The sequence below is a fragment of the Xiphophorus hellerii genome, chromosome 2 (genome assembly GCF_003331165.1).
Source record: "Xiphophorus hellerii strain 12219 chromosome 2, Xiphophorus_hellerii-4.1, whole genome shotgun sequence".
Classification (NCBI taxonomy): domain Eukaryota; kingdom Metazoa; phylum Chordata; class Actinopteri; order Cyprinodontiformes; family Poeciliidae; genus Xiphophorus; species Xiphophorus hellerii.
The window spans coordinates 13921529-13946719 of NC_045673.1; the positions used below are offsets into that span (position 1 = coordinate 13921529).

The 25191-nt window shown below is 37.3% G+C and overlaps 1 protein-coding gene across 3 annotated transcripts; it reads right to left on the minus strand.

Annotated features, from left to right (window-relative positions):
- Positions 1-5561: 5561 nt before the first annotated feature.
- LOC116729361 (guanine nucleotide-binding protein G(i) subunit alpha-1-like) lies at positions 5562-19280 on the minus strand. 3 transcript variants are annotated; one of them, XM_032577843.1, is made up of 10 exons: positions 19129-19280; positions 18763-18891; positions 12628-12670; positions 11280-11421; positions 9328-9485; positions 9119-9247; positions 8313-8442; positions 8092-8245; positions 6615-6807; positions 5562-6528 (listed from the first exon to the last, which is right to left on the minus strand). In XM_032577843.1, exons 2-9 carry the CDS (start codon positions 18878-18880, stop codon positions 6617-6619), a joined length of 1065 nt encoding a protein of 354 aa, XP_032433734.1. In that variant the 5' UTR covers positions 18881-18891; positions 19129-19280; the 3' UTR covers positions 5562-6528; positions 6615-6616. The 3 variants fall into 3 exon arrangements, with proteins under 3 accessions (XP_032433734.1, XP_032433741.1, XP_032433751.1); XM_032577850.1 differs by having other exon boundaries at positions 18763-18896; XM_032577860.1 differs by lacking the exon at positions 19129-19280 and adding an exon at positions 18973-19093.
- Between the last annotated feature and the right edge of the window lie 5911 nt (positions 19281-25191).

Sequence of the window (25191 nt, forward strand, 5' to 3'; positions counted from 1 at the left end):
TTGCTGTCATGAAAACAGAAAACGTCTCTAGAAGGTATTCGGTTTGTCCACATGGGTAAACTGCATGTTTTATTCAAGTTTTAAGGTTTTGCGGGTAACATGGAGCTTCCTTCCTGAGCACAAGTGATCCAGCATCATCCCAGGTTTCGAGCCTTAATGGTTCCCGTGTTGTTCCTCAAATCCTGACTGGTTTTCTTTCAGGTCAGAAACTTAGACAGAGCTGGTTCTTCCAACAGGAAAATGATCCCAAACTCACATTGAAATCTTTTGGGAGGGAGATTACAGTCCGAGCCTGAGGAAAATCTTTGGCCACGGTCCCACTGAAAATTCACAAACTATGGGTAACCAATTATGCAAACCAATTCAATTAACTTCACCCCTCCTGATAAAAACAGAGATAACACTGGGGTTCCTCTGCAACTAGGTCAGGAACATTTATCCATAATTAGAGAAAATCTAGAATAAATTCAAACTTATTTCCATTTAACTTGTTTGTTGCATCATCAGTCCCCCCTGGGAAAAGAATGGTTCAAATGCATAATTAAACGCCCCAAATTTATGACGTTAATTTTGGAAAGTGCACGTAAACTTCTGTCTGAAACTGTATCTATATCTGGATCAGAGCATTCCACTATTTTGGACCATCAGAAGTGTGACTGAGGAACAAAGAGAGAACTTATGAGCTGAAATATCTATATTTAGAGCCACTTTAAGATTTTCTCCTGACAGCGTACGGAAGAGGAACAGCTGTGTCACAGTTTCAGGGGAAACTAACAACAGTGGCACAATGGTTGCGGGCTTGAGAGCCAGTTTTCCACTCAAGCAGATCTCTGAAGCAACGCAAGATATCACATTTTCCTATATCTGCCAAAAAGCTAATGACCAAGAATAGATTTTGAAGGAACAAAAACAATCTGGGCTTCCTCAGAATATTTGTTAATGCATTTGTGGCTGCGTTTGTTTGTGCACACCGGCTGGGCCAGGAAGAGGAAAGATGAGGAGATTACTTCATGTCATTATTATCGGTGGAAAGTAATGAACATCCTAAAGCACGCTTCCAAACAACAGAAGGGAGAAAAATACAATAACATGAGTCAGCCTGTGCTTTCCGAGGAGGAATTTCAATAGAGCTTATATGGATTTACGCCACAGCTTCCCTCATTGACTCCCTGCTTTGTAGGGTTTGCTTTTAGGACAGAAATGCATACTAAGTTGTTTTTATTTCCCAACAAAGAGAGTGGGAGAACAGGGAGTCACCTTCACTGACTCTTCCAATCTCTGGAAGAGTTTAAACCTCAAAATTAAAAAGAAAACAGAGCGACATCTGCGAGGAGCCGCAGGAAAGAGGCAGCAGTTAAAAATCAGCTCCACTCACACAGAGAATAAGTTAATTAGACTCAAACGCTTCGGGGAATTTGGCGTGTATATCACGATGGGTCCCCCCCTCCTCTCAAAGCTCACAATGAGATTTAATTATAAAAGTGGAGCTGGTGACGGCTGTATACCTGTACAGAATCCAGCCTGACTGGAGACCAGAGCAGACAGCCTCCCTCGCTGGAGGAGGCTGCTGAAACCAAACACGGATCATCTGATTTTAGCCTTCACAGATCTGCGCCTGTATCAGTGTCAGCTGCTGTGAAATAATTCATCACAGTGCATCGCGGCTCCAGAAGGAAATATCAATTTGAAGCTGCACCAAACTGCTGCTTTCACACCGATAAGGCTACAGTTCTGCCCAGAAGTTTCCTTCATTAATGTCATACTTAGCGTTAATGATCTATTTGAACCATTTTTTTACCTTTGAAATGATCTTGCATCAACATCTTCAAAGCACTGGAAGCTAAAGTTTGATTTTTTTTTTATAACACAGGCTCAGAATTAAATTTTGTTTTGTTTTTTTAAATTATACAAATTGTGCAGGGAGTTTGGAGAGCCAGTAGTTATGGATTGCACAGAAGAATTAAGAAATATTTTTAGGAATGTTGAGTAAAGCAGGAAAATTAATCAGATTTGATATATTACAGCCTCTCCATGACCCTCGGTTTTTCTGTAAACAATCTTTTGTTGGTAGTTAGACTGAAACCTAAAACATGTTGTCTATTTTTAACCAGCTCTCAGCTGCGAACAGACTTTCTGAAGACATGAGTCAACTAAGAGTTTATATGTTTTTAAAAGGAAACTAGAAAGGAACATACAGCTGTGGAAAAAATAACTGGACCCCATTGAGACCTTGTGGTTCTTCCCCCAGATATTAATTTCTGAACTCTTCCCGAGTTAAAAAAATTTGTATTGTTGTCTCTAAATGAATATGAACTTCTTTTCTTTGCATTATTTGAGGTCTGAAAGCACTGCATCTTTTTCGTTATTTTGGCCATTTCTCATTTTCTTGCAGATAAATACTAAATGTTTGCTGGGATTTTCAGAGACATGTTGTCAGTAGTTCATGGAATAAACGAACAATGTTCATTTTACTCAAACACATACCTATAAAAAGTAAAATCAGAAAAACTGATAATTTTAAATGGACTCTTAATTTTTTCCAGAGCTGCATTTGTTCAGCCTGACTCTTAGTTAATGATTTGAGCTGTTTATTTTTCTAATTTAATAATTTTTTCATTTAAACTATAGTTATTAAAATTAATTTACTATGTACAATTTTGCTTTTTCTATTTCCATTTTACTTTGCATTTCTCCTTGCATGGCTGGTTTTATTGTTGCTCTGCAGCATGAAAGTCCTGGGTTTGAATCCAGACCTTTGGTGTCTCTGCGTGTTCTCTCTGTGCATGTGTGAGTTCTTGCTGGGTACTCTGCAACAAAACATGAACCATTTTAAATTTCCAATTACCAAGTCTGTCTCACAAAAATTAGGACTAAATTTGGTTTCCTGGAGTTAAACTTGAGATTTAGTAACAGTTGAAATCTGCATTATTCATGATTCTTGCTAATGTTTTTACTGCGTGCCTCTCTTCCTACATATATTTAATATATTATGCGTCTTGCAAGTAAAGACACACAATGCCGTCCTCAGAGGATCCTTAGAATAAGTGACTCTTAAAATGCATTAATCTCTCGAGGTCAAAAAGTTCCTTCAGAGATTAGGTTCAGCTTTCTTCTGTTTTGAATCGTAGCTGCAGTCTGCAATGACACACTTTTTGAATCACAATCACTAATTTCGTCATTATCCTCTTTTTATCGCTCTTTCCTCAAACTCGCACCTTCACTTAAAGAGGCTTCAGATTCACACCATTTGATCTCACTGGAAGGGCTTTGGGGATTAACTAAATGACTCTGCAATTAGCTTTTAAATCACACAACGTCTCACCAAAAATAGCGCCCTCTTTGCCTGATCATTGTGCTTGGGCAGTTGTCTGAAAGATGAAATTAGCTGCAGTCATTTCAGAGTCTTTAAAGCACACAAAAAATAACAAGAATAGCCTGTTTTAAGATGGCTGCTCTGTAACTCCAAGTTTTTCCTGACTACTTCTCTTAATCAGTTCATGAGGGATGGAATGGTCTCTGTCTTTATTGAGATTCAATGTCTTATTTTCACGCTTTCCTATATATTTCACATGACAGGCTTTATTAGAAGCAATGTGTGTGATTATTTACCGAACTGGTGATTCAATCTCCCTCATCCGTCATCTATATGAACATCGAGTAGTCGCCAGTCTTGATCTTTGCATGCAGTTACGTAAAGCTCCCACTAGAGGTCGACATTCACCTTTTTCTTGGAAAATGGACTAAAATTTCGACATGAACTCAAATGAACTCAATGCAAGGCTGAGCCAAACTGAAGAGAGAAAAAAAGCAATAAACACCGTTTGACTCTTTGTTTTTCAAATGTGACAACTAAAAAGTGAAGCATGCAATTGCCCCATTTTTTCTTATTCTTCAGTTAACACAAGTACTGGATGTGTAGTCAACAAAACTGGACTTTATGGTAAAAGAGGACAATTTGTAAGCGATCTCTGCTTTTTGCCACAATCATGTAGGGAAGCAGAGCAAGCACAATACAGAAGATTATCTGGTCAGATAAGACTAATGTGATGGAAAAGTAACACTGCACAGTACCCTGAACACACCATTGCCAAGGTGAAACATGCTGGTGGCAGCAGCACACTATGAGGATGTTTTGGGGGTTTTGTTTTAGTGAGGACAGAGTTCGTAGGGAAATAGATACTGCTATTATCAGGCATCCCTGGAAAAAAAGCTGGTTAAAAATTGCTAAATACTTGGAAATCAAATGAAAGTTTGTCTGTCTGTAGGACAAGTGACCATAAACAAACTGTTTAACTCAGCTTCAATCATTTTGAAAACTGCATTTGCTTCCAGGTCACAATTATGCACCACTTTGTGTTGCTCTATCACATGAAGCTTTCAAGGAACACTTTTTTACATAAACATTTTTATGACTTGGAAACCCAGGCTTTTAATCACAGATTATTTCTGATTTTAATGCAATCCAGCCACATACTTCAACACTAATGTCTAATCCTAGTATTTGAATGGTGAAGCATATGAAGGATTGTCTTGCCTCCGTCAGTCGTCCATTAACTCTCTAAAAAGCTGCTCTGTCTCCACCTCTGTTCATGCCATTTACTAATGGCTGGAAGTGTCGCCACACTGACAGGCACTTCCTGAGGTTTGTTGACGACACACTTAAAGTCAGTGGACATGGAGAAGTAAATCATGGGACAGTTGTGACAGATTGTGTCATATGGTGCAACAGAAACTTCCTTCGGTGTAATGTCAGAAAAATGAGGATAAGGTCACTTGCTTCTCAGCTGCACTGACTGTTGGAGATGGTTTATTTTATTCTTATTTCAAGGCAATGACTGACAAAAACCAAACCCATGATGGGAATGTCACTGCAGTCAGCAAAAAGATCAGCGATATGAATACCTTTAATGTTGCAAAGACTGCGACGGTTTCACTCTACAGAGTTTGAACAGATCGCATAATTTCTTTTTATAACAATCTTCTATTATAAAACAAGAATCCAAAGTTACGAGATTCTCCAAGAAAATTAGTTTTACCGAAACCTTGGTTAGTATAATCCAGTTCAGATCCACCTTCATATTTTTCTCAAGAAGCCAGAGATGAGTGGCTCCTTGATTCCATAGAAATTACATCAAAGCACTTTGCATAAATTATTAGCAATTTAAATCTATTTTATTGCTTTGCTTTTTTTTTTTTTGCTGCCCTTACTAAAACTAGCAAAACAAAAATCCTCTGAGGAAACAAAAGCTCAGCTGAAGACTCTTCAGAAGATGAGCTTACCTCTATAAAATAATAATGTGTCAAAGTCTTGGAAATTTGTTCCAAAATTTGAAATTTTTTGACTTTTGAAAGTTTTTTTCCAGCAAATTTGTAACTTTTCAAACTCAGAAATGTCCATGTTTTCTGTAGAAATTTTTTCGATCTACAATACGGCGTCATAAAAAAGCCACAGGATCATTGTCAGAATATTGTAAAACGCTTCAGCCGCTTCTACGTGTATTGACATAATTTCACCGTTTTCCCTGGCAAGGAAATAAAAGAAAAGGATGAACACGTACACATCTGTTGCACAAGTTGTCCTGCTTTTACCAGAACAGCTCTTTTATTAGCAAAATCATGGAGATTAGTCCGCTAATGTCCATATATCCAATGGAAACAAAAGGGGTCAAAGGGGGGAGATATACAACATGTTCCAATCATGAACCCATTCAGGTTTGTCTTTACACTGAACACAGATCTACAACGGATCCTAAATCTGCTACAAGGCCACCTCTGCCATCCTCTTTCCCTCATGATTCTCCGGGAATGTCTGCAGGAGCACATCAACAACTTGGACTAATTAATGAGAGTAGCTTCTTTTTTTGGTCGCTTAGAAAAATACAACTTTGAAAGAGGATGACAAGTAGAGGAATAAAAGTCCTTTTGTTTATGTGGTGCACCCATTCACTCACACAGACAGAGACAGTCACTCAAACAGGCATCTAGCTTCAATCCAAACAAAGCCATTAGTCACAGCACACACACACACACACACACACTCACACTCACAGTTTGTCAGCATCAGAGTGAACTGGTCTGCAGTTTTTCTATATGGAGAGATGAAATTATGCAAAAACTGAGGCTGAAAATGCCCAGAGAGTAATTCAGGTGACTGAGTGAAGAGTTAAATGGCCAAAGATACACTGACTTTAAAAAAAGAGCACACACTGTAACTAAGGTAACAGGGCAAAAAAAAAACAAACACAAAAAAAAGCAAAGATCATTTTTGGACCCTCAAACTGGCAAATAACTCCCCTTCTTTATATAAAAAAATAAAATAAGTAAAACACAATTTAAAACTTCTAAAAATCCATGGCCATAGACTGTTGTACAAATATTTTACAGAAAAGATTTTCTCTACACACCGTCTTTCAAACTTTTAGAGATGAACATAAGTTAATAAGAGGTTATAAGTGACATTCTCGTCAGGGCCCATCCAGCACGCCGACTCCGGGTTGAACTAAGTCACTTGGTTGGCCGACTCTCTGCCTGAATAGAAAGAAAACCGTCTGATTAGAGAGGAAGAGCAGCGGTGCCAGGGTCACTCAGCTGGTGTCAGGAGGAGTCGGCGGTACCTTTAGAAAAGGCCGCAGTCCTTCAGGTTGGTCTTGATGATGACGTCTGTGACGGCGTCGAACACAAACTGCACGTTCTTGGTGTCGGTGGCGCAGGTGAAATGGGTGTAGACCTCCTTCACGTCCCTCCTCTTGTTCAGGTCCTCGAACCGGAACTGGATGTAGGTTGCACCGTCATCGTAGGTGTTGGGACCTAAAATTACGGTTCAGAGTTAAGAAGCATTTTTTGCAGCCAAAAGCCACCCCAATTATCAGAACAACAAAAATAATAAATCTATACTCAAGTGCTGTTTTTAATCGAATTACTTCCTCTTTCTTTTTTTAAGATTTGAACCCAATGAAATTCAATACGTCTTGGATTTGAGCTGCTTTGTCTTGTTTAATTTGATGCGCTGACTGACTTGAGGTGAAGAGACGTTAACATTTAACCTGAAAAACCTGATGGGAATTAACTTAAAAAGACCCATTAAGTTATTTAATTATTTATTGTTTCTCCTGTCGCATTTCACAGCACTGCATTATTGCAGGATATTCAGTCAGTTTTACTTTTTACAGAGAATTTAGACACATAAATCAATCCGACATAACGCTGTTGTTCAACAACTGAAACATTCAGGTTTTGATTTAACATAACGAAAATTAAAGATGCATGTTTCAAGATCATTTTGAAAAAAAAAGAAGGAATGAAGTCATAGTTTAAATTAATATCTGCATGACTTTGTAACTTAATGTGTGACATAGCAGAAGCCATATTCTACATTTAGTTTCTTTTTCAGTAAACTTTTATTTTCAGCTCAAGAGTGATTAATTTTTTTATTATTTTTATTTATAGTTCTGCTACTTTATTTTACCAGGTAAAAAGACACCAACAATAATGTTTGAATTTATTTAATTTTATTTGATTTAATTTCATTAACTCTTTTTCATGTGCTTTTCATGTGCTGTAGTTTTATTGATTTTATTTTTTTACATTTTTCTTTATTTTCATTCATATATTAAATTTTTTAAATTTGTTTAAATATTTACGAGCTTGATTGAGCGTAGAAATGAGAAAAAGATGGTGCAGGACACGACTGAACCCTGTCAAGCTAAGCAGAGAATTGATATGTAAATTGCACATTTATGAAAAATATCCTTCCTTTGTTAAAATTCAACCAAAGCCACATCAAATAACTGATCTGGATGCAATTTGGTTCTTGATGCCATAACTTATTCTTCTACATTGTATGAAAGTCATTTAGTTATTTTTTAATTTACTAGATAAATTAGATTTGTCATATTTGTGACTTTACCCTGTTCTAAACTATCTGACTGAGTCTCCTTCAGTAGTAATTCATCCATACCTTCTGTCAGGGTATACGAGAAGTTAAAAATTATTAAAACAAATTGTACATTTTGTCCATTAATCAGCTCCACACGCAGGGTCAGAGGTTAAACCGGAGCTGAAGAAGCATGAAGAACTGCTGCTGTGACTCACCTTCATAGTCGGGGAAGCAGATGGTCAGAGGACTCTTGGCGATCTTGTCCTCAAACAAATCTTTCTTGTTGAGGAAGAGGATGATGGAGGTCTCTGTGAACCACTTGTTGTTGCAGATGGAGTCGAACAGCTTCATGCTCTCATGCATTCGGTTCTAACGGAGAGCAGAGAGGTTCAGCACACGGCGGCAGGCGGAGCACGCCCAGGCCGTGAAGTCTTACCATCTCCTCGTCTTCCGCCAGCATCAGGTCGTAGTCGCTCAGCGCCACGCAGAAGATGATGGCGGTCACTCCCTCGAAACAGTGAATCCACTTCTTCCTCTCGGACCTCTGTCCACCGACGTCAAACATCCTGACGTCACAGAAACACACGGATCAATGTTGGAGCAGGAAGAGAAGTAGACAATTATAAACCTGCTATTGGATCTGAATGAGGATTTAAAGTTCAGGCCTGCATCGCCTTTTTATCGTACTTTTTAAGTTCTTGAAAAATTTCTTTATCCATTAGTAAAATCCAAAATGAGGAATGAGTTGAATAAAAATCTCCATTGTGATGTAGATGCACCAGAAAGAAAAAATGAGGGCAATTTTCTAAATCAGAGTGAAAATCCTTTTATTTAGCAAAAATGTCTATTTGTATTTTTATTTCTAATTTTTTCTTTATTTTATTTCTCTACACTTACTTGGATTAAAAAAAAGAAATCAAGTCCTATACTTTTCCAAGACAATAAATCTGAATTTGAAAAAAAAACAACAAAAAAAAAAGAACTGGGTGAACAAGTTTGAATGTAGTGCAGATTTTCTCCAATCCACACAGACTGTAAAAATAAATACAGAATAAAATGGTCAAGTATTGGTGGCAGCTTCATGCAATTCTGGATCATTGCTCAAGCTGAAGATGACGCTGCAAAAAAGACAACTACCTTCAACTTCATCGATCAGTGGTTGGAACTTAGCAGAGGTTTAGTCTAAAAAAAACAGGTAGTAAAAAAACAAACAAAATAATCCCTTGTTAAACTTTTACTTACTTGAAGTGCAGGTCCTTAAAGGTAAAGTGTGTTTCCACAATGCCGGTGGTTTTGACTCTGGTCCTCAGCACATCCTGCTGCGTTGGGACGTATGAAGGTGCAGATAGCCTTTCCAGATCATTCAAGTAGCTAAAAACGGTTAGAGGCAGGAAAAAGTTAGCTGATGAAAATCAACTAAATGCGTCCCAGTACAGTTGGGATTCTCTCACTATGACGCCGAGTCGTTGAGCTGGTATTCCCGGGAACGGCCGAAGCATTCCTGAATGCCTCCGTCCTTCCAGAGCCGCTGGATGGCGTCGGCCAGCTCAGGCGTCATGACGCCCTCTTCTGCTGTACTCGCAAGGGCGAACAGCTGTCGGGCATCGTCCTAAAGATTATTGAAATGAGAAAAAAAAACAAAAAACAGATTTACATAGTTATCAAAGCTCAATAGATTTCTTAAGCTACGCTAGATTAAAAACAATTCTCAAATGAATAAATCATGAAACAAACCACAGTAAGAACCGAGCTTCTGGCTCGGCAGTGTGGGCAAGACCTTCCCAGCTTACGGATATGTTTGGTATTTGGACAGTTTTCACTCAAGTCCGTTTCATTTTTAAAACTTATTAATACAGGATTATTCTCCACTGAACGGGTCACAATTTATGATCCACCGTGCATTTCCCTTGCTTGTGAAGAAAGAAACTTTGAAGAGTTTACACTCCGTATGGTTCAACATTTAAACCAGAATCAAGTTCAGACTAAAATTCTCATTTGTGATAAAGTGGAGATCTTGGAGCTCAGGGTTTCCGTCAACAACTCAAAAATAGTCAGTGAAAGTGGAAAAACTCAAAAAGCTCATTGGGAAATGCAAAGGGAATTTAAAAATGTAAAATTAGAGCTGCTCAAAAGACGTTAAAATCACATTTGCTTTTGCAATATTTGCTTGCAATATCGCAATAGCAAAGAAACTGCTATGAAGAAATGAACAGAGAAGCTATTGCAATTTTCAGCAGCAGTGTCACAATTAACATGTTTTAACCAACCATATAAATTTAAACAAGGTCAGTTGTAAAGAATAAGAACCACAAATATTTTTCATATTCAAGTATTTGCTGTTTTGTTTTTCACAATTTATCCGGACTTGATGACATTTTTTCTCATTTTAGAGACTCTGTTGGGTTTGGAAAAACAAATATAGAAATATATTAACTATTTCTTTTCAACAAACAGAATTACAGAGAATATTTTACAAAAGGAATATTAGATAAATTGTCCGTATTCATACACCAAGTTCTCTACTGATCTCCTTAACTGAGAACATCTGAGTCATTATACTAAAAAAACTTGAAAAGTTTCCATTTAAATCTTTTTGTTTGAGTTTAAAGACCTGAAGAGTTCTGAGGTAAACAGCAAAACACTGTTTGCAAAAGAATGAAAATCACTAAAAAAAAAGCATCTGGACTTTAAGACGCTGACAATTACAAAATGAGATTAGTCATGCTGAGCAAATGAATAAGTTCTTCTTCTGCAAGGAAAGAAAAAAGCCCGACTAGATTTAAAAAACAAGCGTGAATGTTATTGTTTCCTGACTTATATTTTATCACCAATTAACGGACATGTAAATGTCTCATCCAAGGCCAACATCTTTGTTTGTGACATTTACAATCAAACCCACTTCATCTAATGTTGCTCAATGAGACACTGAGGAGAAAAGGCACCAGAGGACTGAAGATAAATAACAACCTGTTACTATTACTGTACCACTTTATTCCTATAAAAAAACAACATAACAGCGAGAGAAGAGGAATAGGAGTGATTAATTAGTACATAGGAGCCAAATACAAACACAAATACTCCAGGTATGTACAAAGGAAAAAAGATTATGACACAGTTGATAAAAGGAGGAAAAAAGTGTTTTTAGAGTGTTTTTAAAAACAGCCAGAGTTGGAGCCTGGCTGACCTCTAGCGGCATCTTATTCCACGTTTCAGGAGCCAAAACTTCACTGAATTCAGAAAATGTTTGGAGGAAGATCAGCATGCTCAGATGTGCCAATCTAAGAGCACGCGATGTCGTGTACGGGTGAATCTGCTCAATATCAGAACTGAAGAGGAACTGAAGAGATTCCCCTTCCTAATAACACAGGAAAAAAATTTAAATAAGCTCCTTTCTTGGACTCACTGCTCTGGCTGACTCAGCAAATTCAATCTTCAGGCGTCCCATGGCTCTGATGATGGCCATCATGGACTGGATGGTGTTGCTGAAGACCACGGCCTTGTACTGCTTACACTCCTCCTCCGAGTAGCCGGCCTCATGGATGATCCTGAAGAACAAGTAGAGGACACATGAAACTTCAATTACCTGCTGTAGTTCTTATATCACTTTAAATAAACACAAAAGATTAAAAATAAAACTACTGAGGTTTTAAATATTTAAACTGGAGGGCGGCATTTAAACCAGAAACATGATTGGCCACTTGGGGGCAGCAACACCAAAGTATAAAGTTAATCTGAGTTAACCCCTTCAAACACTCCTAGAACCGTTATCAAATTGTTGATTTAGATTAAAAAAAGAAATAAAAAAAAAACATAAAAATAAAATGTACCTTTCAGATTAATTAATCTGAGATAAAATTAAATGTTATGCTTGACCAGATAGATTCACATGAAATACAAACTAATCAAGATGTTAGTCAATGTGTTTTGTATCTGAAACATCAACTGATTGCAGCAGAGCATCAAATGTGAGTATGGTAAGCAATGAGGGTCAAATTAGTCTCAGCTGATGCCCATTTAACCAATTAATCAGCATTTATCAATACACTTATAAGTGTGTGGTACATTTATGGTTTAAATGCAAAACAAAATTTCACATTTATCCTGTAATAATTTGAAATTATTCATTTTTTCTCGTTTGATTGCCCTGTAACACGAGTAGAAATCTCAGAGGGGAACACAATGCACATAACTGAGCATAAACATGACCAAATTAATTATTTTGTTGTGTTTAATTGTTTCATAAGGTTTCATTTTGTTGACGAGATGCATCTGAATCAAGTCTTTACTCTAAAAATGTTTTTCAGAGACCACTGAAATTAGAACAACATTAACTGTGTCGTTCTTAAGGCCCAGTTTACATGAAGATGCATGTTTTCAACAAGCAGCCAACAACATGAGGCGCTTTTGACTGACAGTCAAACGAAACACAACGTCGCCTTTAAAGAAAGAAAATTACAGCTCCATAAAAACTGCCAGTGATGACAGGTTGATCAGGATGTGTCACAATGAGGAGCTCAATCCAGTTTCCTACAGTGAACTGATGGACGTCTGCTCTGCAGAAGAACAATGATGTGGGATTGATTTTACCCAAGTATCATCTTTAATAATCTCATGTGACCTGTTGCATATTAAAGCCTGTCTTAATGCAGTCTGGGGGAAAATGTTCTGGGATTATTCTCATTGTGTTATTACATGCTGATGTGGTTGTTTCTGAAACACTGGAAACTGCATGTTTGCATTTTCAGACTTACTTCATCTGTTTGACAATTGTGCTTTTCCCAGACTCTCCAGCGCCTGAAATGGAAACCAAAAGACACGTTATGATTGGTGCAGAGGTAAAACAAACTGATCTGTGAGGTAGAAACTCTTGGACTCCAAGGAGCTGCGTCTCTAAGTCGACTCTAGGTCCACCCACAGCTGAATGGTTGCCATGGAGATTATAGTATTTCTCAAACATGCATGAAAGAATCAAGGCAACAGTCCAGGTACGTTTTTGATAAGGGGATAACATTAAAACATGAGGTTAAGCTTTAAAAAAAGTCTATTTTACATAGTACTGCCTCTTTAATTGAGTTCTTTCTGGCTTTATGTAGCTTAGCAGCTGCATACTATTGAAGTTTTATCGTACAGTATTTTATTCTTTATACCTTGAATGATGACAAAGACGCAAGCAGCCAATAACAGTAGCTGAATTACTTCCTGGTATTTTTCACTCTTCTATAAAATACTTTATAAAGTATTTTATTCTTTATAAGTATTTTATTCTTTGCTGCTGTTGTGCAGAAATTTCCCCATTGTAGGACTATAAAAGATGTTTCCATTCTATTGTTAATTAAAGATGGCTTACAGCTAAATAAACTAACATGTTCAGTAGCTGACAATAATAAAAAAACTAAAAAAAATTTTAATGAATAAATGTATCCAATAATTTTTTTTTTTTTCCATAGGTGCTTTTAATCTTACAAACAAGCCTCACTGGAACCCGTATTCTAATTTATTGAACATGGGTGAAAAACACCCTTTGACATTAAGCAGGTATTAAACATATTTATATTATACCTGTGATAATCTTTGGTATTTCGGCAGCAGGAATAATTGTTCACTTTATGTTTTAAATTAAAAACTACACTCATGTTTTGCATTAATTCAATTCTTTGCATAAATACAATAACAATACAATATTTATTATGACTATAAGAATATGGTCTGATGCCCCTACAAAAGCACCATTACACTTTGCAATATCCTCTAAATGAACACATAAAGAGCCCGCAGCAAATACAACAATAAAAAAAAAAAAACTAATGGAAGGTTTTCTACAGCAGGCAGAGCTAACCCGAAGCCCTGAAAAACCCGAGTGACTGAATATTCACCACCAGAGTGACTTAAAATGTGACATTTGGCGAACGACGCTTTCCCAGCATCAGGAAGGTGAAGTGCAGCATAATGTCCACTGTTGAAAGTGACAGAATGAACTCCAAAAGCACAAAACCAAACTGCACAAAGTAACTTATTTCACTAAAACAAAACCCTTCAACTGAAACATGAACATCTACCCACAAATTTAATGTGTGTAGCGACCAGAATTTGCATCCAGCAGCCTGCAGTAAAATCTTGCCCTCATATTTGTACAATGCTCTGCATCACTGTACTCATTTCCATTACCTTCAGGTGGTAGAGCTCCCCTTCAAAAAACAGGTCACTTTGCTGCACAAATCTGCCCGTTAGGAAAAATAATTACTAAAAGTCATAAACTAGATAATCCTAAAAATACCGCCATTTACTGCACTATTCTACAGCTGAGATAAAAATTCATAGAGAGAAGCAGCTTGATGTTCAGAATGAGAGAAATTTTCAAACTCTGCTTAAAATGTCAATCTTAGCAGCACTTTATTATATAGAGCAGCATGGAAGCTGTTTAGGGCCAGTTTAGAGCGATCTTTGAGCAATTGGATTAATCATCTCGATCCTCCTGTCAACAAGATTACACACAGCTTACATTTATCTGGGTTACAGCCTCCCATCTGATCGCACTACAGCGACTCGGATGCATCCAATATTGAACCATAAAACACCTCCACACTGCTTGTACAATTTTGTGCTTGGATGATATTATTAAAAATAGAAAACATAATCAGTCCTTTTCGGTATGCTTTTGAATTTGCCATTAAAGTGTTTTGCACAGAGTCCCTCTGAGATACAGAAGTGTTTTAAGCTGAGCACACAATATTTTAATTATACCGTCTCTGCAGGGACTCTCTGCTCCCAGGTGAGCTGCAGTGTTTTGCAATTCATTGTCCCACATGATAAGCAGCGAACATGCAACAGAGTTGTTATTACCAAAGAAAAAATATTAATTTGAAATCACGAATTCGAAGCGCACTGCGGCTGTTAGATTTCAAGGACACTTCAGAAGCCAATTGTTGGAAAAGGCAGAGGAATTTAATGTTTCATGCTTGTTGAAGGACTCAAAAGTGCCACCGGGCTCCAGCGCAATAAAAGCAGATTTATTTTGAAGGAAAAACAACAACTCTGCCTCTTCTGGGCAGAGCTGTCTTTTGCAAAGACATTGCAACATACTTAAGATTGGGAAATTTGGACGTGACTTGAAATAAATGAACAACTAGATGTGCGATGAAACACATAAACTTGTAAAATGACAAAATGGTAATCGCACAATCGAAACTCATTCTGGTGCTGGTAATTGTGGGAATCCTGACGAGGGAAAAAAAAACAACAACATTTTTTTTTTACACACCACCAACATTAAAATTCAAATCAGCATCGCAAATGAGGCACGCACACTTACATAAGCCATCAGCAGGTCAACAGTGTACTGCATTAAACAGGGGAAAAAAGTGGCACCGACCAGAACTGAAAAGCAGAGATTAATCACCATAAATGCCACCGATAATGCAAAACAACACTGCAGCATATTACAGGGTTCAAACGTGCACTTTGCTGTCTCTGTCATGTAATTTAAGTTGTGACAGATGCATACTGCTGTCAGCCAGGACTCTAATGTTGCTATGCAACCTGCGCCCCATCCATCTATTCAACCAGTACAGGGGGAGAGCAGTAGGGGAAGGTGTGGCAGCATTCCTTAAAATAATAATACTAATTTACAAACAGTTTTGTGTAGAAGAATCCAGATGAGCATTTATGTTTTAAGCCCTCAGACATAATCAGCCTGGAAAATAAGAGATTTTATAACTGGTTAAAGTATTTATTGTTGTTTGCAAGCTGCTAAACTTTGACAAAACAATATAAAAGTGTTTGTAACCAGAGCATTTTGTAACAACATGTCAACTCATAACTGCTTTGTGGATGTCCTGAACTCATTCTAGAAACTACTGATTTTTATTTTCCACATACTCTATTTATTACTTACAAGGATCGCATACAAAAAAAAAAGGAATCCTGGATATGATAGAAAGATTTCAAAAATATTTACAATTATGGTTGGCCGATACGGCTGAAAACCTTATCACGATATAAGCGTGTCACATCAGCCGCTATCAATAATTGTCAATAATTATTGATTCATTTTTTGCTTAAAAAATCTGAAATACTGCCAAACTGGTGGCATGACCATGTCCTTTACTTTTAAAGAATAACGAACATAAAGAACAAATAAATAAAGAACAAGAATAAAAACCTTAAACTGCTGCTGCTTATTGTTGCTAGGTAACCAAAGAGTGAATGAGTTGCTAGGTAACCAAAGCGCGAGTGAGTTAGTTGATGCCATCAACCTTGATCCTTAACCAGTCAGAGGCTAAGGAGCTAAAAATTTTTTTTTTGGTCTGCCTACATCCCCCATAATGCTGTGCGGTTCTGAATGGAAGTTCAGTGAAATTATTGAATATTCTATCAGACATATTACCTACTGATATTGATCATGTGTCTATCGCAAAATATGTTTACTAATTCATATATACAATTAAATCATACACTGGATTTAAGTGTATGATTTAATACACTTAAATCTAGTGTATTAATCATGCATCTTCATAACTTATCAAAATATTTACCTATAAGGAAACTAAACTTACATACAACAGGTTATATAGCGCGTAATTTTATTCCTTTAAACTTGTGTAGTAAAATATGACACCAATAACAGACTTTTGCCAATTTTTCTTTCACACATATTTTGCATGCCTTTCTTGAGGCTATTAACATTTTACTTTACCATCTCAGTTTTATTTCAGCTAGCAGCGATAAAGAGATGTCAAGACCTTGGATTAACATCCATCTATTGGCATCTGCGCAATACATTGCAAGAATATCACTATCACAATACTGACGTGTGCAATATGGAGCGTTTGTTATAAACTCCTACTGGCTACCATCTCACATGGATCAAGTATTGATGCTTTGCATGCTAATAATATAGTTTTTCTATTTGTGGTTGCCCACATGTGATGCTGCAATTCACATACAGAGCTGCACGCAGCTTAATGACAGCTGAAGAGGAATGAGGAAAATGTGGAAATCGTTTTTAACAGAGTCCTAATGATTTAACAATAATAAAAATAATAATAAAATCACACAGTCCTACAGTTCATCCATCATTGTGTCAGCACTTTAACTTTTTAGCTTTTACTTCCATCAATAGAAGTCTTTTGGCAAAGACCTGATGCCTCTAAACCATCTGTTCTTGAACATTTCAAATATCACTAGATTTTTATGTCCATTACACTTGGACATAAAAAAAAAACGCTAAACAGCCATTGTGCAACACTATGAAGTCCTCAAAGGCCGGTGTAATGCAGCTTTTAGACGTTATCAGTAGACGTTGATTGAGGAGATGACTCAGGCATTTGTTTTCAGTGTTTTGAGCCAGTGACGCATCAAAACGTTGCATTACACCAGTTCTTCAGGAGTTTGACATCCTGAATATTTATTTATGAAAACTGTTTTAGTCCTGTGTGACTACAATGGCAGAAATGTGCTTTAAGCAAGAAGTTATGAATCTGAAAAAGGATTTCTGGAGGTCATTTCATCAAGACCGACACTCAGTGTTTCACCGTCCCCACACAAATCATGCTATCAGGATTTCAGAATTTTAAAAATATAAAATCTTCCCATGATAAATATTGTAAATAGAGTATTTTCTGTTTATTTCAAAGCAGAAAATTATCTGTCCAGGTTTCCTTTGTACTTTTTATTGAAAAGAAAAAAACATATTTCTCCATACTTGAGTTTTATAGATCAATTTATGGCACCTTTTAAACGTGTAATTAAAGATGTGTAATTTCAGTCTGTGTAAAATATTTCCACAGCAATCAGGCTTTAGTTATATAAACTCCAACTGGACTTAAAGAGCATAAAGTAACAAAACAAAGACTAAAGGTCTTAACCTCTTCCTGCTGTCTCCTCAACACATTAATGGTCTAAAACCCTCCTGGTTCACCGTGTTTATCTGATGTATCGTTGGGTGAAATTTGTCCATGACGCGTCAAGGACAACGGGACATCTACGTGTACTGATGATTCTGAAAATAGTTGTGCCTAAAATGTTGGGATTTTATGAGATAAATTAAAAAAGGACAGTTAAAATTATGATAAACATATTTAAAGTGGCTCCAAAGTCTTACTTTCTGTTTTCCTACATGTTCCTTAGCTGGAAAACTGACTTTTTTTGGCAATCATTCAAAGATTTTTTATTTATTTATTTTTTTAATGAAAGCATTTTTCACACTTTTCAATGAGCTTCGGTGTATATTTACTGCTCTTTTTGGTGAAATGTTTTGTTTTGGCGCATTTGTATTGTTTTTTTGACATTGAAGCTGGAATGCATTCAGACTTGTTGAGCAGCATAACTGGGATAACTGGTCTCTCTTTCAAACCTTCACTTTTATGACCCAGGCATGCACTCTGGGCGGGTATCTGGACATCAGCGAGGCTGCTGCGGGTTTGCAGGAGGTTGAGGAGGCATGTTACTGAATGTGATCAAACAGCGGTGCAGATCCCGTACAAAGCGGTTCTGGTTCCGACCCTGAACGCGTCTTGCAGGCTAACTAATCCGTGCTATCACCGAGCCGCTAAAGCAGCTCATTATCTTACAGTTAAATTAGCTTACGGACTTACTGGAGGATAAAAGCGGCCTGAGCCAGAATAAGCACGCTGTTGGTGGCTGAAAGTTGATTTAAATTTGTCGAGGATGGACGACACAATGGGGACAACCTAAAGTTTAGCTAACAGAAGAACCGCAGTTCCACCCATGTAATAATTTTAAAAAAACAAGAAACTCCTCCAGTTTCGATAGATTCACGAATAAAAGTGTAATTTTGGAACATTAAATAAGAAACCCCTCGACATGCACAAGCTAACAGTAACGTCCATCTCCGGTTAACACACCCAGTCCATCCATGTTTTTCTTACCCAGCAGCAGCAGCTTGACCTCCCGGGCAGCCTTTTCTCCGTCGTCCCGCAGGTTTCTGTCGATCATCTTGCTCCGCTCCTGCGCCGCCTTGTCGTCCGTGCTCAGAGTACACCCCATCTTCTTCTCACCTGCTCTTCAAAATAAATCAGATTACCGCTTACTGGAGCACAACTTCAATAACTACGGCAGCAACAGCATGCAGAGGCTACCGAAGCTAGCATCCAGATGGGGGAGGAAGAGGAGGAGGCAGCCTGTCTCTACAACACTCGAGATTCAAACACGCCCAGACCTCGTTCTCAGTTCCCCGATTTTAAAGCCCAAATCCCCGAGCTGAGACTTAAAGTGAGGGGCTGTGGGGTAACTACCTCTTCTATTTGCGTCCCAGAGTTAAACCAGTCAGATGTATCCAGTTATTCCCGGGAGAACCGAGACGGGAACAAATTGTTGCATCGATGACGGAGCTGTAAAAATGTTCGTTTCCTCTTCGTCTCGCATACCGCTGAACTGCGCATGCGCTGCAGTGCAACAGGCTTTCACAGAAGTGGGCGAGAGAAAAAAGTTGTTAGAGGCGGAGATTCATTCATCTATTTCTGGGGTTTATATTTGAAAAATTATAACAGTTTTTGCTCTGTATATTTAATTCAAAGTGTCTTTTTTTTTTTTATTTAAAGGGAGGACATACATTCGTCAACATTCAGTTCATAGTTTAATGTAAATGTACAACAGCCAAAGAAACATTTCCATAGGAGGTTCATTTACCTCATGATGGTGCATTTATAATTCAGGGAATAAATAACATTAATATCTAACCATAATCTAAAGGAAATCCAAAGACTTCAATAAAAAAAAACATAAAAAGTAAACAAACTAAACACAACCTTTGAAAGGATATGTTTTCATCATTGGTTGTAAAGCAAAGATAAGTTTCAAACTTGCTGTTAGGGTGAAGTAGGAATTCAGGGATCCGCCATTACCACTGACAGTGACACCTCCACCATGCCATGCAGTTCATTCAGCCGTCTTAAGGTCTTGCATTCTTCTGGTCATTATTGTCAAATAGTTCAATCTTTGTTTCATCCGACCTTGGATGTTTTCTGCATCATAGACTGCAACTATTTTGTTATTTCAGTAAAACTTGAAGATTTCCATTTATGAACAGGAGTTTTTTTTTAGTCTGCACCCTCTCCAGTATATTTCAGATTTTATTGTGGGTATAATTGGGAAGAGTAACTGATGTATTACTCTTCCAACCTTCCTCTAACAATTTTCTTTTTTTCAAAAGAAGCTGAAATACAACCATAAATATTCCAAGAAGTGAGCTGATATAATTTAATGAGTAACTGAATTCTCCAAACACACATTCAGCCATGGCACAGATAAAAGAATCAGACAGGAAGCTTGAGTTATACCACTTTCTTTTATGTTGCACTGACCTTGAGGTTTTCACTGTGTGGGTGGAACATAAAGCTGAGCAACAAACATCAAATCCTCATAAGTAGAGTGAAAGAACAGTGACATTTGAAAGATTGAAACCATGCAAGCAAATTATGGACATCTATGAACATAGGTATGGTTTAATGTCTTCCTTCTAATAAGAGAATAAAAGAACTGAAAACTTTTCCCAACTTTTGTTCTGGTCAATTTGTTTGTACAAAGTTTCTGCTATTTCAGAGTTTTAGACAGCAATCTACCCCATGTAACAAAGAATCAGCTCACTCTAAAATATCTTGTAACATTTTGCTTGAAATATTTTTGCCAATGTTTTACAGATTAGAAACGAAGCTTGTGACGATTTGTTGAAATAAACTTGCCCTTTTTCTCCAAAAATAACTCTTTCTGGGTCTCAGAATGTTGGTCCAGTGACTTTATATACCAGTAATCATTATCTGTTCTATTATGGATGTTTAAGTTATTCATAAAATCCCTAAACCATTCAGCCATGACCACATAGGCTGAATCTTCATGGCTGACTTTTTTTTTACAATTTGCAAAAAAGCTTTAAGTTTATTTGATCAGGGATCACACATGTCAAATTGTGGCGTTTAATTTTTCTCCTTGCATGGATTCCTTCACAGAACCTTGATCTTGACAACACACACCACAGATTCTGCCCCAAACTCCCCGATATTTGACGTTGGAAACACAGTAAAACCTGGTGAGTTCAACTCAAACCATCTGAGGAAACTTGCTGTCTACAGTGATTTAATCTCACCATTTTTTCACCTGAGACAATTATTTCGCTAAGAAGAATATGATTTTTACACTAGTTAAACGCTTAGTGCTTTGGTTTAAAAAAAATGACAAAAAATGACAAGGAAACAGAGGTGGAGCAAAACTTGCCTAAGGTCACCAACGGGGGGCAGCAAAGTGGGACGTCTCAACATATGGTGGCTTTCTGCAAGAAAGTACTCAAAGAGAACTACAGTTAAGATACTGCAAGGATTTTAAAATGTTATTTTACTAATAAATACTTATAGTTTATTATAGTAAAACCGAGAGAAATGATTGCAGACAAATCTTGATAAATGTTAACCAGCAAGTCAGAACCACAATATTGTTTTTTCCTGCTAATGTGGTCACAGCATATGTGTTTGCGCAACATGGGTTTGTGCCACCTCTCGAAGCTAAAACTGCAGTAATTTCATTTGTTCATGTTCATTAGTATGTTTTTATGAGAAAAAAAAACATATTAATGTGTGTCTCTGTGTTGTGTGATGGACTGGCGACCTTTCCAGGGATTACCCCGCCTCTGAATGACCACCAAAGATAGGCGGATAGATAAAAGTTTACTCAGAAAAACAAGGAACTCTAAAAATGGTGCAGTTGATTGATTGAATGACGTCACCTTGTATTTATTCCAATTTTAATTGATCAGAATTCATTTTATAAAGTTCTGCCTTTGGTCTTTACAGAAATATATTTTTAACACGTCTAAGAACGTTTTTTGCCCCCATATTTAATAGCTTTTTAAATCCCAAAATGTATCTAAGCTTTCGAAACTTGTTGCTGCAGCTATTCTGACGGGAGCTGTAAACAATTTGGTTGTGCAGGCAACATCATGATAACTTAGGCAAATCAGCTCCACTGATGTTTCATTTGTATGCTTTGTGAGAAAATGGCAAACACAGACCATTATTAATAAAACCAACTCAGTTCTCAGGTGTTCTCTTTGTGTTTAGCTCGTTTTATTTTTCCACTCAGCCTTTTAGGGTGTGATATCTTTTAGGCGATCCAGGTTTAAAACATTGGAATACGTTTTACAGATGTTGACTTTGAAAGCAATTGGTTGCCCTGGATTTTATTTAGGACTATCTGACTCAAAGGAATCAAAACTGACTGCAGACCACAGTTTTCAGCCTTTGTATTTTGAAACCCTTTAAAAGGACATCTTTCATTTTACTCCCATTTCAAATTATACACTGCTTTGTATTGGTCCATCATTAGAAATCCCAATCAAATATATTCAAATATGTGGTTTTAATCAGAAAAGAAAATTAGGAAAAAATCAAGGAATATGAATACTTCCATAAGTATGAAAGTACTTCCATACTTTCCATGTGTAAAGAACCAAAGAGGGAAACAAAAAGTGGGAAACCAAATCTGATTTAGGGCTCGGGATTTCTTTTTAATTATTTAGAGAAGATGTGAGCCAAATGGGGGTTGCTCTGATGGGAAAGGCCTGCCGTGCTGCTGTCAGGAGGTGAAGGGATAAGCTCCCAAATGAGGGTTACACCCTGTGGTTGAGCTTTGCGGTGACCACATCCATGAATTCAAATTAGCCCCAGCTCTAAAGCAGTCGAAATCTACCCAGCTAAAGTAAACAAAGAGGTAGTAAAAATTTGTTTTTAAATTATATGACTGAGCATGTGTTAGTTTATTTTATGGGTCACTTGTTTGAATGACTAAGAGTGAGCTGTTTCACAAAAAGTGAAAGAAAAAAAAATCCTGTTCTCCATGTTCTCATTTCAGGATCAAACTCAGATTGAGCTCAAATTAATATTTGTGTCCTCCTATCATTTATGTACACACAGGATGGAAAAGGGTTGACATGTGGTCAGAATTCATCTCCTCACTTTACATATGATTTTCTTTGCAGATGACCTCAACATCATGCAAACTAGTGCCATCATTTTTCCACTCGAAATGAACGTGGAAAGATTTGTCTTTGCATGCACGGCGCAAACGTCGTCAGTATATCTGATCCTTTTTATTAATCATCATAACACCAGTCAGGAGCACCAAAGGCTCGTGTGCGGATTTGTTTTTCTCTGACTGGGGGGAGGAGGGTGTATTGTTGCTGCCATGGCACCGCCATGTTGGCGAACCCCCAGGCAACAGGAAATGTTTTGACTTTTTTAATAGCGAGAGATAAATGGTGCGATGACGGAACAGCTCATCAGCAAACTGGTGATCCAGTTGCTTCTTGGAGATCAGGGACACAGAGTGAGACTCATTAGTGTGTGTTTATCATCCACTGTGCTGCAGGATGAAGTCAGCTAGTGTAAATTATGTAAATTTTGACATCTTTTGCCCCATCTCTTGCACATAATATTCTCCACTTCACTAATGCATTTATTGTTTTATGTTTTTATTTACAGTTTTTTAATTAATTTCTAACACTTTTTAAAATATATTTTTTTAAAATGCTCACGTACTAAAAACACATTCATGTAAATGTGTTTTTGTTTGTTATAAGATCTATCTCAGCAGTGTGTATTTAAGTGTTTTTGTTTACATTTAGTTGCTGTACAATGGTAGTAACTGTAAAGTGTCCCCAAGGTGAACAAATAATGTTTAGATTTTATTGTCTAGTGTTATTATTAACATAATGCATTAATAAATATTCAGTTCATTTATTGCACTGTTGAAACTGCTGGACTGAATTTGGCTGGGTTGTGTATCAATGAATATTCCCAGTGTAGAACATTAAACAAGTAACATTTTAAGTGAAAATAAATTATTCTGATCACTTTATTAATTTTGTAAATCTGATTAATAATATTACTGAGGACCTAATTGATACTTAAGTCAAGGATGCCCGTGTCCAGTCCTGCAGAGCTACTTTTCCATGCGTCGCTGCTCCAACACACCTGGATCAAATCTAATGTCTGCAGAATAGTAGCTCTCCAGGACTGGACTTGAGTATCCCTTTTTTTAATGAATAATGAATTGTTATTTTGAACGAGGTGGCTAAATGATGTGCTCTGAATACCAAATACTGAAATGACTTTACTAATAACAACTGTCGAAAGCAGACAGCCTTGAAACAGGAAGCGACGTCTGAACTCTGAGAATGTTTCAAAGTCATCAAACTCAACAGGAAGGCTTAAAAAAGATCAGCGAGTGCATTCACAGATAATTCTTGATCCGAGCCATGATGCTTTCAATAAAACCATCCAGACCCGTCATTTCCTCCTTCTCTTTGACCAGAGTCATTAAGCCTTCTACGTCACAGAGTGACAGCACTGCCATCTCCATGGTAACATATCACCTCCATCTGCCACAAAGGCCTCTTGAAGATTTTGGGTTATTTTCAGAAATAAAAGATTGTGATTGCGATACCAACCAAAAGAAAGGGAAAAAACAGCATGATGCAACAGTACAAGTTTATGTTTAAGTGTTAATTAAAACAAGGCTTCGTAAAGTATTAAAGAATGATTTATTACCAGTTTATTCCACCCACATTTAAACGCGCAAACCCTGACATTGATAACTCTGGTAAATGTGTTTTATTGAGCATTCAAGGTAGAAATACGTGTGAATGCGCAGAAAGAGATCAGCCCTCTAGATGGCAGCAGAGTCATGAAACAACAATCAACATGCATCTCCAGGAAATCTGGGTTTTTCTGAGAATATCTAAAATTGACTCTTGTTATTTGCACTTTTTGTCAAAATTGCCTGCCTCGAGGGGCTTTTGTGAGTGAAAAATGTGAAATGTGGAATACCTCACTTTACATTTTAATCTGAAAGAAGACAAACATGTATTCACAGGATCCAGAGATCATATCTACAACAAAAATATGTTTGCCTGAGGGGACCCCAAACACATTATCTATGAATTTTATGTTCAAATTTTATGTGCAGGGGAAAATTATCCTTAGTGGTGACTCCATCAAGGCCATCCACCAACTGGGGCAGACTGCATTTGGTTAAAAGGTCAAAGAAACAGAGTCTTAAAGGTTAAAGTCCTGCAGCAGCAGAGAAACATGGCGGCCCTGTTCTGTTGTCCTCTTCAGTAGAACTTTACCATTTTATTATATTCTACGTCCGTTGATGCTTTTTCATCCTGATTGCCTGAGCTTTGGAAACGAGAGAGATTATTGTGTGTTTGTGCTGCAGAGGCCAGAGCTCTCCACAGTCATGAATCAGACATTTCTCCCTTTATGTCCTGGTCTCTTGTTAATTTAAACATGCAGCCCTTTCTTAAG

Coding starts and splice junctions, on each gene's coding strand:
- LOC116729361 (XM_032577843.1), bottom strand. CDS start 18,880: ATGGGGTGTACTCTGAGCACGGACGACAAGGCGGCGCAGGAGCGGAGC. Junction 12,671..18,762: donor GGTCAAGCTGCTGCTGCTGG/GTAAGAAAAACA, acceptor TTTCCATTTCAG/GCGCTGGAGAGTCTGGGAAA. Junction 11,422..12,627: donor ACAATTGTCAAACAGATGAA/GTAAGTCTGAAA, acceptor CTTGTTCTTCAG/GATCATCCATGAGGCCGGCT.